Source organism: Saccopteryx bilineata, chromosome 1 (assembly GCF_036850765.1).
Source record: "Saccopteryx bilineata isolate mSacBil1 chromosome 1, mSacBil1_pri_phased_curated, whole genome shotgun sequence".
In the NCBI taxonomy this organism is placed as follows: domain Eukaryota; kingdom Metazoa; phylum Chordata; class Mammalia; order Chiroptera; family Emballonuridae; genus Saccopteryx; species Saccopteryx bilineata.
The window spans coordinates 86,253,022-86,266,517 of record NC_089490.1 but is presented as its reverse complement, the minus strand read 5'-3'; the positions used below and the strand labels follow the sequence as shown (position 1 = coordinate 86,266,517).

At 43.4% G+C, this 13,496-nt stretch overlaps 1 protein-coding gene and 1 non-coding gene across 2 annotated transcripts in view; both read left to right on the top strand.

Annotated features, from left to right (window-relative positions):
• EP300 (E1A binding protein p300) overlaps positions 1 to 13,264 on the top strand; it is an 89,310-nt gene extending 76,046 nt beyond the window's left edge. Inside the window, exons 24-31 of the mRNA XM_066257129.1 lie at positions 1,265 to 1,415; positions 1,536 to 1,682; positions 2,342 to 2,455; positions 3,638 to 3,803; positions 4,879 to 5,043; positions 6,517 to 6,678; positions 9,530 to 9,811; positions 10,043 to 13,264. Of these exons, the coding sequence (XP_066113226.1) occupies positions 1,265 to 1,415; positions 1,536 to 1,682; positions 2,342 to 2,455; positions 3,638 to 3,803; positions 4,879 to 5,043; positions 6,517 to 6,678; positions 9,530 to 9,811; positions 10,043 to 12,229 (3,374 nt within the window). The 3' untranslated portion in view covers positions 12,230 to 13,264. The remainder of the gene's footprint in view (positions 1 to 1,264; positions 1,416 to 1,535; positions 1,683 to 2,341; positions 2,456 to 3,637; positions 3,804 to 4,878; positions 5,044 to 6,516; positions 6,679 to 9,529; positions 9,812 to 10,042) is intronic.
• On the top strand, positions 996 to 1,098 carry LOC136321711 (U6 spliceosomal RNA). The gene has a single exon (XR_010728837.1). It is a non-coding gene; the product is annotated as a U6 spliceosomal RNA (small nuclear RNA).
• Positions 13,265 to 13,496: the final 232 nt, after the last annotated feature.

The window sequence follows — 13,496 nt, the reverse complement described above, 5'->3', positions numbered from 1 at the left end:
CTTTGTAAAATTTCACTAAAGCATTGCTAAGAATAAGCTCTCTAAAATGAATTGCTTTGTTTCAACCTTATTTAAAATATATAACAAAACTACACTATTCTGTAATATACTTGGAATCAAATTACAATGTACTTTTTAGTTTGACATTTTGTTAGACTTTCTAAGAAAAACATTTTTAAAGATCAGGATTTGTAAAACGCAGAATCTGTTTTTCTTGTTTCTGCATTTCTCCATATTTGGGGGCATTTCTTAATAGAAACCAAGAGTGGAAATATTTGTACTTGTCCAGAATTGCTATCTCATGAGTGATTACCTCGATTTTGTTTGTACTATTAGTGGGAGCTGCTTTTAGACGTATGTTATTTCTCTTTGTCTTTAATGTTTATTTTATTGATTAAGAGAGGAAGAGGGAAGAAAGACAGGAACACTGATCTATTCTTGTATGTGTCCTAAGGATCAAACCAGCACCTTCTGTTTTGGGACAATGCTCTAACCAAGCAAGCTATCCAGTCAGGGCATGTGTTATCTTTTCAATTGACGGTTGGGAGAGGAGTGGCAAGTCAAAAATTTTATTAATATTATACAGTTAGTATTAATTTATCTTAGAGTATTTGGCATAAGTGCATTTGCAGTTCTTTGCTGACTTACATGTTGTGTTTATTCCTGCAAGGTTTCTCGTGATACCCAAACTTTTAAAATATTATTTTGTAGTCAAGGCAAAGTGCATGTCCTATTTTTTTAACTTCTGAAATTAGAAAATTTTCAAAATAAAAAAGTTGGAGAGCCCTGGCCGGTAGCTCGGCTGGTAAGAGCATCACTCCAAAGCACAGAGGTTGTTAGTTAGATTCGCGGTCAGGGCACATATAGGAATAGACTAGTGCTCCTGTCTCTCTCTCTCCTCCTGCCTCTCTCTAAAATCAATAAATAAGATTTTTTAAAATTTGTTTTAAAAAAAGTTGGAGAAAATAACATTTAAAATGTATTGACTGCCATGCTTGCTTTAACTGTACATATACTAAAATTGGAATGACACAGAGAAGACCAGCATGGCTCCTGTTCAACGATGATACACAAATGCATGAAGTCTTCCTTGGGGTGAGGGAGCTGTTTAAGTGCTGATTACATTGCTTGCTTTTAGCAAAATCCAGCAAGTTATCCTATTTGTATTTAAAAAGCAGAAATGAGATTTGATGTTGAACCTTAAGACTGACAGTAATAAATTTACACCTTGATTACTACTGACCTTTAACTTCTACATTCCTAGGGTTGCCATCTACCAGGCTTGGCACCTTTCTGGAGAATCGTGTGAACGACTTTCTGAGGCGACAGAATCACCCTGAGTCAGGAGAAGTCACTGTTCGTGTCGTTCATGCTTCTGACAAAACTGTGGAAGTCAAACCAGGCATGAAAGCGAGGTACGTAAGAGTTTTCCTGTTATCTTGTGGATGCACAGTTGTTCATACACAATTACTAATGTTGATGATTCCAATCTGAATGAGATGTTGTGGTTTTTCCCTCCCATCTGAATTGTGTAGGTTTGTGGATAGTGGAGAGATGGCAGAATCCTTTCCCTATCGAACCAAAGCCCTCTTTGCCTTTGAAGAGATTGATGGTGTTGACTTGTGCTTCTTTGGCATGCATGTTCAGGAGTATGGCTCAGACTGCCCTCCACCCAACCAGAGGTAGGGTTTACCAGGGCTGCCTTCTGATGTGCATGGGAGGAGTTTGCAGTTAGATGAAAGAGCAAAATAACCAAATTTGGTTTGGAAATGCAAATTCTCAAGTATAATATTGAAGTAAAACCAAAAACAAAGTACTGTTTAATACTGTTTTTCTGTGGTCATAATAATAAAATAAGGGTTATGAATAATAACCTTTAAGGGAAACAAACTCATTGCTTTTCGGAAAATAGGCTTAAATCTAGATTGTGTTAAGTACCTTGCTGAGATGTATATGAATAAATGTTATACAAGGTAGAATATGGTTTAGAATTTTTTTCCAAAATAGTGTAAAGACCAGAATATAAATGCTGCCACCAGAATACATTTGGATCCATAAATATTAACTGATACACTATGTTTCAGGCAGTTCTGGGTGCTGAGACAATAATAGAGCCATAGGCTCACTAAACTTCCCAATCTAGTCATTTAACTAACTAGAATACTGTGTGATAAGTATTATAAAGGTTCACAATCTAGTCATTTAACTAACTAGAATACTGTGTAATAAATATTATAAATGACAAGGTAAGCAAAAAGCATAAAAGAGAGAGAATTTATTTCTAGCTACATTGAAGAGAACTCACGACTTGACTTGGTTTCTTTCTCCCTGGTTGGTACAGGAGAGTCTACATCTCATACCTCGACAGTGTTCATTTCTTCCGCCCGAAATGCTTGAGGACTGCAGTGTATTATGAAATCCTAATTGGATATTTAGAATATGTCAAGAAGTTAGGGTAAGCATATTGATAACAAGTACTTTAAAAAACCATTGGCTTAAACTAATTTCACTATGGCATTGTGAGAAGACATACATTAAAACTTGCAAATATATGATCTGCCTTTTTTCTCATCTAGAAGAACTAGAACCTCAATTTTGTTGGAAATCCTTTGATGTTACACCCATCTAAGATTCGTTTTATTTTGTTCAGTTAAGCTGTTATATACAGTTTTTTGTTGTTGTTGTTTTTGTTTTTTTATTTATTCATTTTTAGAGAGGAGAGAGAGAGGGAGAGAGAGAGAGACAGAGAGGAGAGAGAGACAGAGAGAGAGAGAGAAGCGGGGAGGAGCTGGAAGCATCAACTCCCATATGTGCCTTAACCAGGCAAGCCCAGGGTTTCGAACCGGCGACCTCAGCATTTCCAGGTCGACACTTTATCCACTGCACCACCACAGGTCAGGCGTTATATACAGTTTGATTTCAGGGTTTTTACTCATTTAGGGCCAGAACCTTGATCAACATTTGCATTTGAACTTTGTACATCTTGGTATCAAAACCAAAAACAAAGGTGTGGAGATAATAAAAATTTGTCGGACTGGTTCCTTACCTTCTCCGAGGTACATAAGTGCTTGAGACTACTTACCACCTCACATTGCAGGGTACTCTTCTTAATAGTTTATAACAACTTTCTTGTTGGAATGGAGTCTATTTTCCTTTGCACAGTAGCTTTTATTTGGTCATTGAATGCAAGTTTGAGATTTTTTGGATCTTCCAAGAATGATTAGTCTCCAGGAATCCTCTAAGAAGAACTGGGCAATGTGAGATCCATTGTTTGTGCTGTGGGTTATGCCTAGTTCTGGCCTAACAATTTTTTTTTCCAATTTTATTCATTTTTAAAGAGGAGATGGCAGGGGGAGCAGGAAGCATCAATTCCCACATGTGCCTTGACTAGGTAGGCTAGGGTTTTGAACCGGCGACCTCAGCATTCCAATTCCAGGTTGACACCTTATCGACTGTACCACCACAGGTCAGGCCATACATAGCCTAATAATTTTGATCTAATGCTGGATTGTACACTTCATGTTATCTTAGGACGAGATCATTGCTTTCTCTACTGACTTCCTTGTAATCTAAAGTGGCTGTCTTCCCAGAATGGATTGTCATTTCTCTTGAATGGTACTTCTCTTTGTGTTGATAGTTATACAACAGGGCATATTTGGGCATGTCCTCCAAGTGAGGGAGACGACTATATCTTCCATTGCCATCCTCCTGACCAGAAGATCCCCAAGCCCAAGCGACTGCAGGAGTGGTACAAAAAGATGCTTGACAAGTCTGTGTCCGAGCGAATTGTCCATGACTACAAGGTCAGGAGAACTGGGGGGACTGAGAGAAGTGGAAATTTACTAATCCTGCTGGTCTTTATTCTGCCACTGAAAAGCTTCTGTTCTTCCATGTCATTTATAAAATTACTCTAATTTCATAAAGTGTTTTTATTTTGCCTAAATTATTAGGATGAAGTGTATCTGGTACAGTGTTTAAAACTTGCTAAATTTAGTGTTTAACATTCTCTTTTATATAGTGAGATTTTTGTCAAAAATATGTTTTCAAAGAGTCTTAGATCAACAAATTTGTTTTAAAGGTGTGACTAATTAAAATGTATTTTTAAATTTTTTAAATTCATTTTAGAGAAACAGATTGGGTGGGAAACATTCATTTGTTGTTCACTTGTTGTGCATTCACTGGTCACTTCCTGTCTGTGTTCTGACTGGGGATCAGACCCACAATCTTGGTGTTTCAGACTGATGCTCTGACTGAACTAACTGGCCAGGGCAAAAAATATATTCTGAATAGCTGTTCCTGATTATAGAGTCTCTCATAATAAGAACTTGAACTACTGAGTTTCTTACCTGTTTTCTGCCACTTGGGGAGGAAATCATCAGCTATGTGTTTGCCCAGCAGCACAGCAGATTGCTCTGTAGCCATAGTTTCCAGTCCTTATAGTATGAATTGTGCTGAACATACTTCTCAGTGAGAGTTGCTGAGCTCCCAGGATGGGTGCAAGGCAGGCTTGCCTCCTATTACACCATACGCTGCCTTTGTCATCAAGAGTGAATAAAGGACACGTGTGAATGCTGATGCCTCTGCTTCTGCCATTGGTCCTGGTAGGATAATTTACCACCTGGTTGTATAAAGGCAGATAAGGTAGTCTCCCTGCCTTCATGGGTAGAGGAAAGAGAAAACCAGAAATACAGACTTAAGATGGCATTTTTACTGTTTATGACACTAAATGTCTTCCCTGCCTTGGTTCTTAGATACAAAATCTTTGCCACCTTTTCAATCCTTGGTGTTTGTTTCATATGTTCATTAGCTGTGACTTCTATATAATACAAATTTATTTAAATAGAAATTTCTATTTGTACCTGGATATTTTCAATACAGGATATTTTTAAACAAGCTACTGAAGATCGATTAACAAGTGCAAAGGAATTGCCCTACTTTGAAGGTGATTTCTGGCCCAATGTTCTGGAAGAGAGCATTAAGGAACTGGAGCAGGAGGAAGAGGAGAGGAAGCGAGAGGAAAACACCAGCAATGAAAGCACAGATGTAAGCCCTTCTTTTCCTTTCCAGCTTCTACCTCGGTTCCCATCTGTAATCTAGGAGTGAGCTTAAACTTTCAACTTGGCCTGAAAGCTCTCAGGTGTGAAAGAGCTCTTTAAGATGGGCAGGAAATCCTGGCTGAGTTCTTGAGGTCCTATTGGTGTGGTTTTAAACCTTTTCAGTATCACACCCCCTTTGTAAATGGAGTCTTGGATTTCCAATATGGAAACTGATTGTGGAAACAAAAAATCTGAATAGCTGATAGAAAATTACCTAGAGCAGGCAAACTTTAGTTTCTATAAAGATCCAGATTTCAGATATTTTGGGCCTTAAAGCCACATACCATCTGGCACAATCTTTTTTTAACAAAACATTTTTAAGCCATACCAAAACAATAACAGGCCAGTCCCCTGTGTACAGAGCCTGTTCTTTTAGGAGGATCATGTAAGGAACTTCCTGGTCTCTATTCCCATAGCATGTCTACAGTTTCCTCATTTAATCTGACCATCTAAAATCACCCTTAGTCTGTTCAAGAACTCTACAGCTTTGTTGTTTAAAATCAATTGAATGTTTTTCTAGAGTGTTTTTGGAGTAGACCCATAAAATTCTACACTGCTCACAAAAATTAGGGGATATTTTACTACTTCATATTCATTTTGAAATTTCCCCTAAGTTTTGTGAGCAATATAGAATGTGAGTGGAAGAAAATGAATCCAAGTCCTTGGTTCAACATTTCGAGTACCCCACACTGCTTTGCAGTGCCCTGCATTGCCAGCCACTCCTCATTCCCTGTCCTCAATTCTGGAATAGGGCTGCTCGATCTGAGGGCCCTCTAAACTGTGCAGCTCTTCTGGTCAAAAAGCTAAGGCTGCCATTGTCTTATAAAGGATTTTAGTGCGGATTCTTCATTGAGAGAAAAACTAATGTTTATAGTAAATAATAGCTTAAAAACAAAGAGGGTGAGTAAAGAGCAGCTGGTGGGAGGTATAATGTGAGCTCTAGATTCAAAGGCATTTTTTACCATTCTTTTTTTTTTTTTTGCATTTTTCTGAAGCTGGAAACAGGGAGAGATAGTCAGACAGAGTCCCGCATGCACCCTACTGGGATCCACCCGGCACGCCCACCAGGGGTGACGCTCTGCCCATCCTGGGCTTTGCCATGTTGCAACCAGAGCCACTCTAGCGCCTGAGGCAGAGGCCACAGAGCCATCCCCAGCGCCCGGGCCATCTTTGCTCCAATGGAGCCTTGGCTGCGGGAGGGGAAGAGAGAGACAGAGAGGAAGCCGCGGCGGAGGGGTGGAGAAGCAAATGGGTGCTTCTCCTGTGTGCCCTGGCCGGGAATCGAACCCGGATCCTCCACACGCTAGGCCGACGCTCTACCGCTGAGCCAACCGGCCAGGGCTTTTTACCATTCTTATTACTCATATCACATCCTAACAAAGTGTTAACATTTTCTTGTTTCCTTTGTGCTGTCCTACAGGTGACAAAAGGAGACAGCAAAAATGCTAAAAAGAAGAATAATAAGAAAACCAGCAAAAACAAGAGCAGCCTGAGTAGGGGCAACAAGAAAAAGCCAGGCATGCCCAATGTATCTAATGACCTCTCACAGAAACTGTATGCCACCATGGAGAAACATAAGGAGGTGAGATGGGGCCATCACTGATGGGAGGAAGGCTGGACAGGACTTCTTAAACACTGTTCACCATGGTTGGCATTCATAGCATGAGTGCTGGATTGGAAATTCAGAAGGAAGAAATCACTTGAATAAGAAAAAACAAGAGAGATGGATAGAGGGGTGGTAAGAACAGGAAGGAAATGACAAAGGTTTGATTTGCAGCTTTATAAATCTAGATGGTTGGATTGTGTCTTACACTTTCGTGTGCCACCTAGTGATGTTTTGGCCAGTGATGGGCTGCATTTACAATAGTGGTCCCATAAGATTATAATGAAGCTGAAAAATTCCTGTCACTTAGCAATGTCACAGTCATTACAGTGTCTTAGCTCAGTACATTGCTCGTGTTTGTGGTGATGCTGGTGTAAACAAACCTACAGGGCTGCCAGTAGTATAAAGTATAGCACATAACAGTAACAGTAGTAGGTTATAGTCCATCTGGGGTTGTGTAAGTACACCATGACTTTCCCACAATGAAATTGCCCAGTGGTGCATTTCTTAGAACATATCCCAATCATGAAGCACTTGACTATGGAATTTGGAAGTATAAGCATAGCTTACTTTGTGGGTGGGGTGGACCTCTGTCCACTAAGTGTTCAGGAGATTGGCTTATTGGATATTATTGTGGTTTTGTTTTAAACCAAGTTCCTTAGCCCCAGGAGGATAGCTCAGTTGGTTAGAGCATTGTCTGGATTGTACGTTCAATCCCCAGTTAGGGACATACAGAAATATCTGTATCTGTCTCTCTCTCCCTTTCTCTTCTTCTCAAATAATCAATCAATAAAAAATACATATTAAAAAAATTTTTTAAACCAAGTTTCTTAGAACTATTACCCATTCGTTTGTTTGTAATGGAACTTTGGCAAAACAAAACAACAAAAGTGTTAACTATTGATTGGCCTTTCTGAAAGTGAATTGGGAAGTGGAGAAAATTGAAATATACTTGTAACCTCTTCTCAGAGAAGTTAAAACTTTGAATTATTTTATTATTTAAATTACTTACTGCCTGACCAGGCTGTGATGCAGTGGATAGAGCAGAGGACCAGAGGACCCAGGTTTGAAACCCCAAGGTCACTAGCTTGAGCTTGAGGTCACTGGTTTAAGCAAGGAGTCACTCACTCTGCTGTGGCAGCAAACCCCCCCCCCCCCAATCAAGGCATATATGAGAAAGCGATGGATGAACTTGTTGTAGGGTGTGGTAGGGCTCTTTTTCTTTTCAGTGTCATTGTTGAGATGAGAAGTCTTAAAGGACAATTTATGTCAGGTGTATTTTTTTTGTTTTTGTTTTTGTTTTCATTTTAGGGGGGGCGGGGGGAGCTGGAGCATCAACTCTCATATGTGCCTTGACCAGGCAAGCCCTTGACCCGGCGACCTCAGCATTTCCAGGTCGATGCTTTATCCACTGCACCACCACAGGTCAGGCCTGTCAGGTGTTTTTGTTTTTAGCGAGATAGAGGGACATACAGGCAGGAAAGGAGAGAGTTTAGAAGCATCAGTTCTTCATTGTGGCACTTTAGTTCATTGATTACTTTCTCATAAGTGCTTTGATTGGGGGGCTCTGGCCAAGCCAGTGACCTTTGGGCCCAAGATAGAGACCATGGCATTATGTGTATGATCCCACACTCAAGCTGGATGAGCCTGCGCTGAAGCCAGCAACCTTGGGGTTTCAAATCTGGGTCCTCTGTATCCCAGGGTAACACTATACACTGCGCCACTACCTACCTGGTCAGGCTCGTGTCAGATTTTTAAATTTCAGTTTGATTTTGTTCAGACATCATAAGCAAGTTCTTATAGGAAGTGGCTATCATGTGGAGAAAGAACTGAAAGCTTGAGTTTAAGCATGGAATTATAACCAAATTAAGTAAGTTTCCAGGAGCCTGACCAGGCGGTGGCGCAGTGGATAAAGCGTCTCACTGGGATGCGGAGGACCCAGGTTCGAGACCCCTCAAGGTTACCAGCTTGAGCGCAGGCTCATCTGGATTGAGCAAAGCTCACCAGCTTGGACCCAAGGTCACTGGCTCGAGCAAGGGGTCACTCGGTCTGCTGAAAGCCCACAGTCAAGGCACATACGAGAAAGCAATCAATAAACAACTAAGGTATCACAACGAAAAACTGATAATTGATGCTTCTCATCTCAGGAAACTTACCCCTGTGTTCCCATCAAATGTCTTGTCCTTATATGCTCCAGTCAAGGAGTGTGTGTCGTGTGAAATTGCTGTGCATGCCTTAGTTCCCAGTCTTATTTTCTTTCATGACATGGACATTTCATTGAAGAGCACAGTATGTTTTGTAGAATTTTCCCTCAATTTGGAAATATCTGCTTATTTTCCCCTTGTGATTAGCTTCAGATTAAACCATGGATTGCATCGTAAACTAGATATCTCTGAAGCAGAGTCTACTATACATTTGCTATACCTGACCTGTTCTATTCTTATTTTGAAGGAATTATTAAATGAGGTAGACAGGAACAAATGTGGATTTTAGGTTCGTTGTAGAATTCAGGGGTCTCAAACTCGCGGCCCACGGGCCACATGCAGCCCGCCCACCAATTTTGTGCGGCCCGCAGATTAATCCACAAAGTTTGATTAGTCTGCGGGCCGCTCAAAATTGGTGGGCGGGCCGCACGGCCGTGAGTTTGAGACTCCTGTTGTAGATGGTCTCAGAGAAGGGACGAGAGACATGAAACAGGAGCAAGGGCTATCACTAACTCAGTGTTCATCAACGTCACAGATGGCCAGTGTGACTCACTGAGTGCTGTTACTGATCCAGCACCAGGTGGTGCTCCAGATCCAGAGTCAGAATGAGATTGTCTGTTTTGCAGGTCTTCTTTGTCATCCGTCTCATCGCTGGCCCTGCCGCCAATTCCCTGCCTCCCATCGTTGATCCTGACCCCCTCATCCCCTGTGATCTGATGGACGGGCGGGATGCATTTCTCACCCTTGCAAGGGACAAACACCTGGAGTTCTCATCCCTCCGAAGAGCCCAGTGGTCCACCATGTGCATGCTGGTTGAGCTGCACACCCAGAGCCAAGACCGCTTTGTCTACACCTGCAACGAGTGCAAGCACCATGTGGAGACTCGTTGGCACTGCACCGTCTGTGAGGTAGGCCCCGGGGTGGGGGCAGGGCAGGCCAGGCCTAGAGTTTGGAGCACCTGAGAAGCTTTCTGGGTTTGAGTGCTGGTGGTATATACTAGGAGGAAGAGACAGGGCCTAGCCTCATATTTGAGTGGTAGAACTAAAGGGGCTTTTGAGCTTTAAGCAGAATATGTAAAAATGCTTTTGAATAACCTCAGTCTTGGAGAGTTGACCTGCACCTGTGTTCTATCCCCCCAGGATTATGATTTGTGTATCACCTGCTATAACACTAAAAACCATGACCACAAAATGGAGAAACTAGGTCTCGGCTTAGATGACGAGAGCAACAACCAGCAGGCTGCGGCCACCCAGAGCCCAGGAGACTCCCGTCGCCTGAGCATCCAGCGCTGCATCCAGTCTCTGGTCCATGCCTGCCAGTGCCGAAATGCCAATTGTTCCCTGCCCTCCTGCCAGAAGATGAAACGGGTTGTGCAGCACACGAAGGGTTGTAAACGGAAAACTAATGGAGGCTGCCCCATCTGCAAGCAGCTCATCGCCCTCTGCTGCTACCATGCCAAGCACTGCCAGGAGAACAAATGCCCTGTGCCGTTCTGCCTAAACATCAAGCAAAAGCTTCGGCAGCAGCAGCTGCAGCACCGGCTACAGCAGGCCCAGATGCTCCGCAGGAGGATGGCCAGCATGCAGCGAACTGGTGTGGTGGGGCAGCAACAGGGCCTGCCCTCCCCAACTCCTGCCACTCCAACCACACCGACCAGCCAACAGCCCACCACCCCACAGACACCCCAGCCCCAGCCCCCTTCTCAGCCCCAGCCCACGCCTCCCAACAGCATGCCACCCTACTTGCCCAGGACTCAAGCTGGCCCTGTGTCCCAGGGTAAAGCACCAGGTCAGGTGACTCCTCCAACGCCCCCTCAGACTGCTCAGCCACCCCCCCTTCCAGGACCCCCACCTGCAGCAGTGGAAATGGCAATGCAGATTCAGAGGGCAGCTGAGACGCAGCGCCAGATGGCCCACGTGCAAATTTTTCAAAGGCCAATCCAGCACCAGATGCCCCAAATGACCCCAATGGCTCCCATGGGAATGAACCCAACTCCCATGGCCAGAGGTCCCAGTGGGCATTTGGAGCCAGGGATGGGGCCCACAGGGATGCAGCAACAGCCACCATGGGCCCAAGGAGGATTGCCTCAGCCCCAGCAACTACAGTCCGGGATGCCAAGGCCAGCCATGATGTCAGTGGCCCAACATGGTCAGCCCTTGAACATGGCTCCCCAACCAGGATTGGGCCAGGTCGGTGTGAGCCCTCTCAAGCCAGGCACTGTGTCTCAACAAGCCTTACAAAACCTTTTGCGGACTCTCAGGTCTCCCAGCTCTCCCCTACAGCAGCAACAGGTGCTTAGTATCCTTCATGCCAACCCCCAGCTGTTGGCTGCATTCATCAAGCAGCGGGCTGCCAAATATGCCAACTCTAATCCACAATCCCTCCCTGGGCAGCCTGGCATGCCCCAGGGCCAGCCAGGGCTGCAGCCCTCTGCCATGCCTGGTCAGCAGGGTGTCCACTCCAATCCAGCCATGCAGAACATGAATCCCATGCAGGCGGGCGTCCAGAGGGCTGGCCTGCCACAGCAGCAGCCACAGCAGCAACTGCAACCACCCATGGGAGGGATGAGCCCCCAGGCTCAGCAGATGAACATGAATCACAACACCATGCCTTCACAGTACCGAGACATCTTGAGACGACAGCAGATGATGCAGCAACAGGGAGCAGGGCCAGGAATTGGCCCAGGGATGGCCAACCACAACCAGTTTCAGCAACCCCAAGGCGTTGGCTACCCCCCGCAGCAGCAGCAGCAGCAACGGATGCAGCATCATATGCAACAGATGCAACAAGGGAACATGGGACAGATAGGCCAGGTACCCCAGGCCTTGGGAGCAGAAGCAGGAGCCAGTCTGCAGGCCTATCAGCAACGACTCCTTCAGCAACAGATGGGGTCCCCTGCTCAGCCCAACCCCATGAGCCCCCAACAGCATATGCTCCCAAATCAGGCTCAGTCTCCACACCTACAAGGCCAGCAGATCCCTTCTTCTCTCTCCAATCAAGTGCGTTCTCCCCAGCCTGTCCCTTCTCCACGGCCACAGTCTCAGCCCCCCCACTCCAGCCCTTCCCCAAGGATGCAACCTCAGCCTTCTCCTCACCACGTTTCCCCACAGACCAGTTCTCCACATCCAGGACTGGTAGCTGCCCAGGCCAACCCCATGGAGCAAGGGCATTTTGCCAGCCCGGACCAGAATTCGATGCTTTCTCAGCTCACAAGCAATCCAGGCATGGCAAACCTCCATGGTGCAAGCGCCACGGACCTGGGACTCAGCACCGATAACTCAGACTTGAATGCAAACCTCTCACAGAGTACACTAGACATACACTAGAGACACCTTGTAGTATTTTGGGAGCAAAAAAATTATTTTCTCTTAACAAGACTGTTTTGTACTGAAAACAATTTTTTTGAATCTTTCTTAGCCTAAAAGACAATTTTCCTTGGAACATGTAAGAACTGTGCAGTAGCTGTTTGTGGTTTAAAGCAAACATGCAAGATGAACCTGAGGGATGATAGAATACAAAGAATATATTTTTGTTATGGCTGGTTACCACCGGCCTGTTTTCCCCTTGTGTGTGTGGTTCACGTGTGCACTGGGAGGGGGCTGAGGTCTGTGAAGCCACCACATGCTCCTGCCTTGCACCTCCAATAGGTTTTATTATTTTTTTTAAATTAATGAAAATATGTAATATTAATAGTTATTATTTACTGGTGCAGATGGTTGACATTTTTCCCTATTTTCCTCACTTTAGGGAAGACTTAAAAAAGAACATTTCTAAAACCAGAGGACAAAAGGGGTTAATGTTACTTTAAAATTACTATATATATATATATATATATATATATATATATATTAAAATACCAATTTTTTTCTCTGGGTGCAAAAATGTTCATTCTTTTAAAAATGTAAAAAAAAAAATTTTCCCTTTTCTCCTCCTGCCCTTCAAGTCAACTTTTGTGCTCCAGAAAATTTTCTATTCCATAAGTCTGAGCGTAAAAACTTCAAGTATTAAAATAATTTGTACATGTAGAAAGAAAAATGACTTTTTTCAAAATATACAGGGGCAGCTGCCAAATTGATGTATTATATACTGTGGTTCTGTTTCTTGGAAGAATTTTTTTCGTTATTTTTACATCTAACAGAAAAAATTAAAAAGAGGGTAAGAAACGATTCCAGCGGGATGATTTTAACATGCAAAATGTCCCTGGGGTTTCTTCTTTGCTTGCTTTCTTCCTCCTTACCCTGCCCCCCAACACACACACACACTTTCTGTAAAACTTGAAAATAGAAAGCAAAAACCCTCAACTGTTGTAAATCATGCAATTAAAATTGATTACTTATAAATATGAACTTTGGATCACTGTATAGACTGTTAAATTTGATTTCTTATTACCTATTGTTAAATAAACTGTGTGAGACAGATAACTTTGTTTCACTTCTTGCCGTCACATCCTTGTCTTAGCTTGTCTTAGCGTCAGTTTAAATCTGCAGGCCTATCAGCAGGCCTGATGTATAGGGTTCAGAGGAAAAAAGCAAAAGCATTCCCTTACAGCTTCCCTATATATTAAAGTGGACTTGGTAAATTTGTACAGTGTTC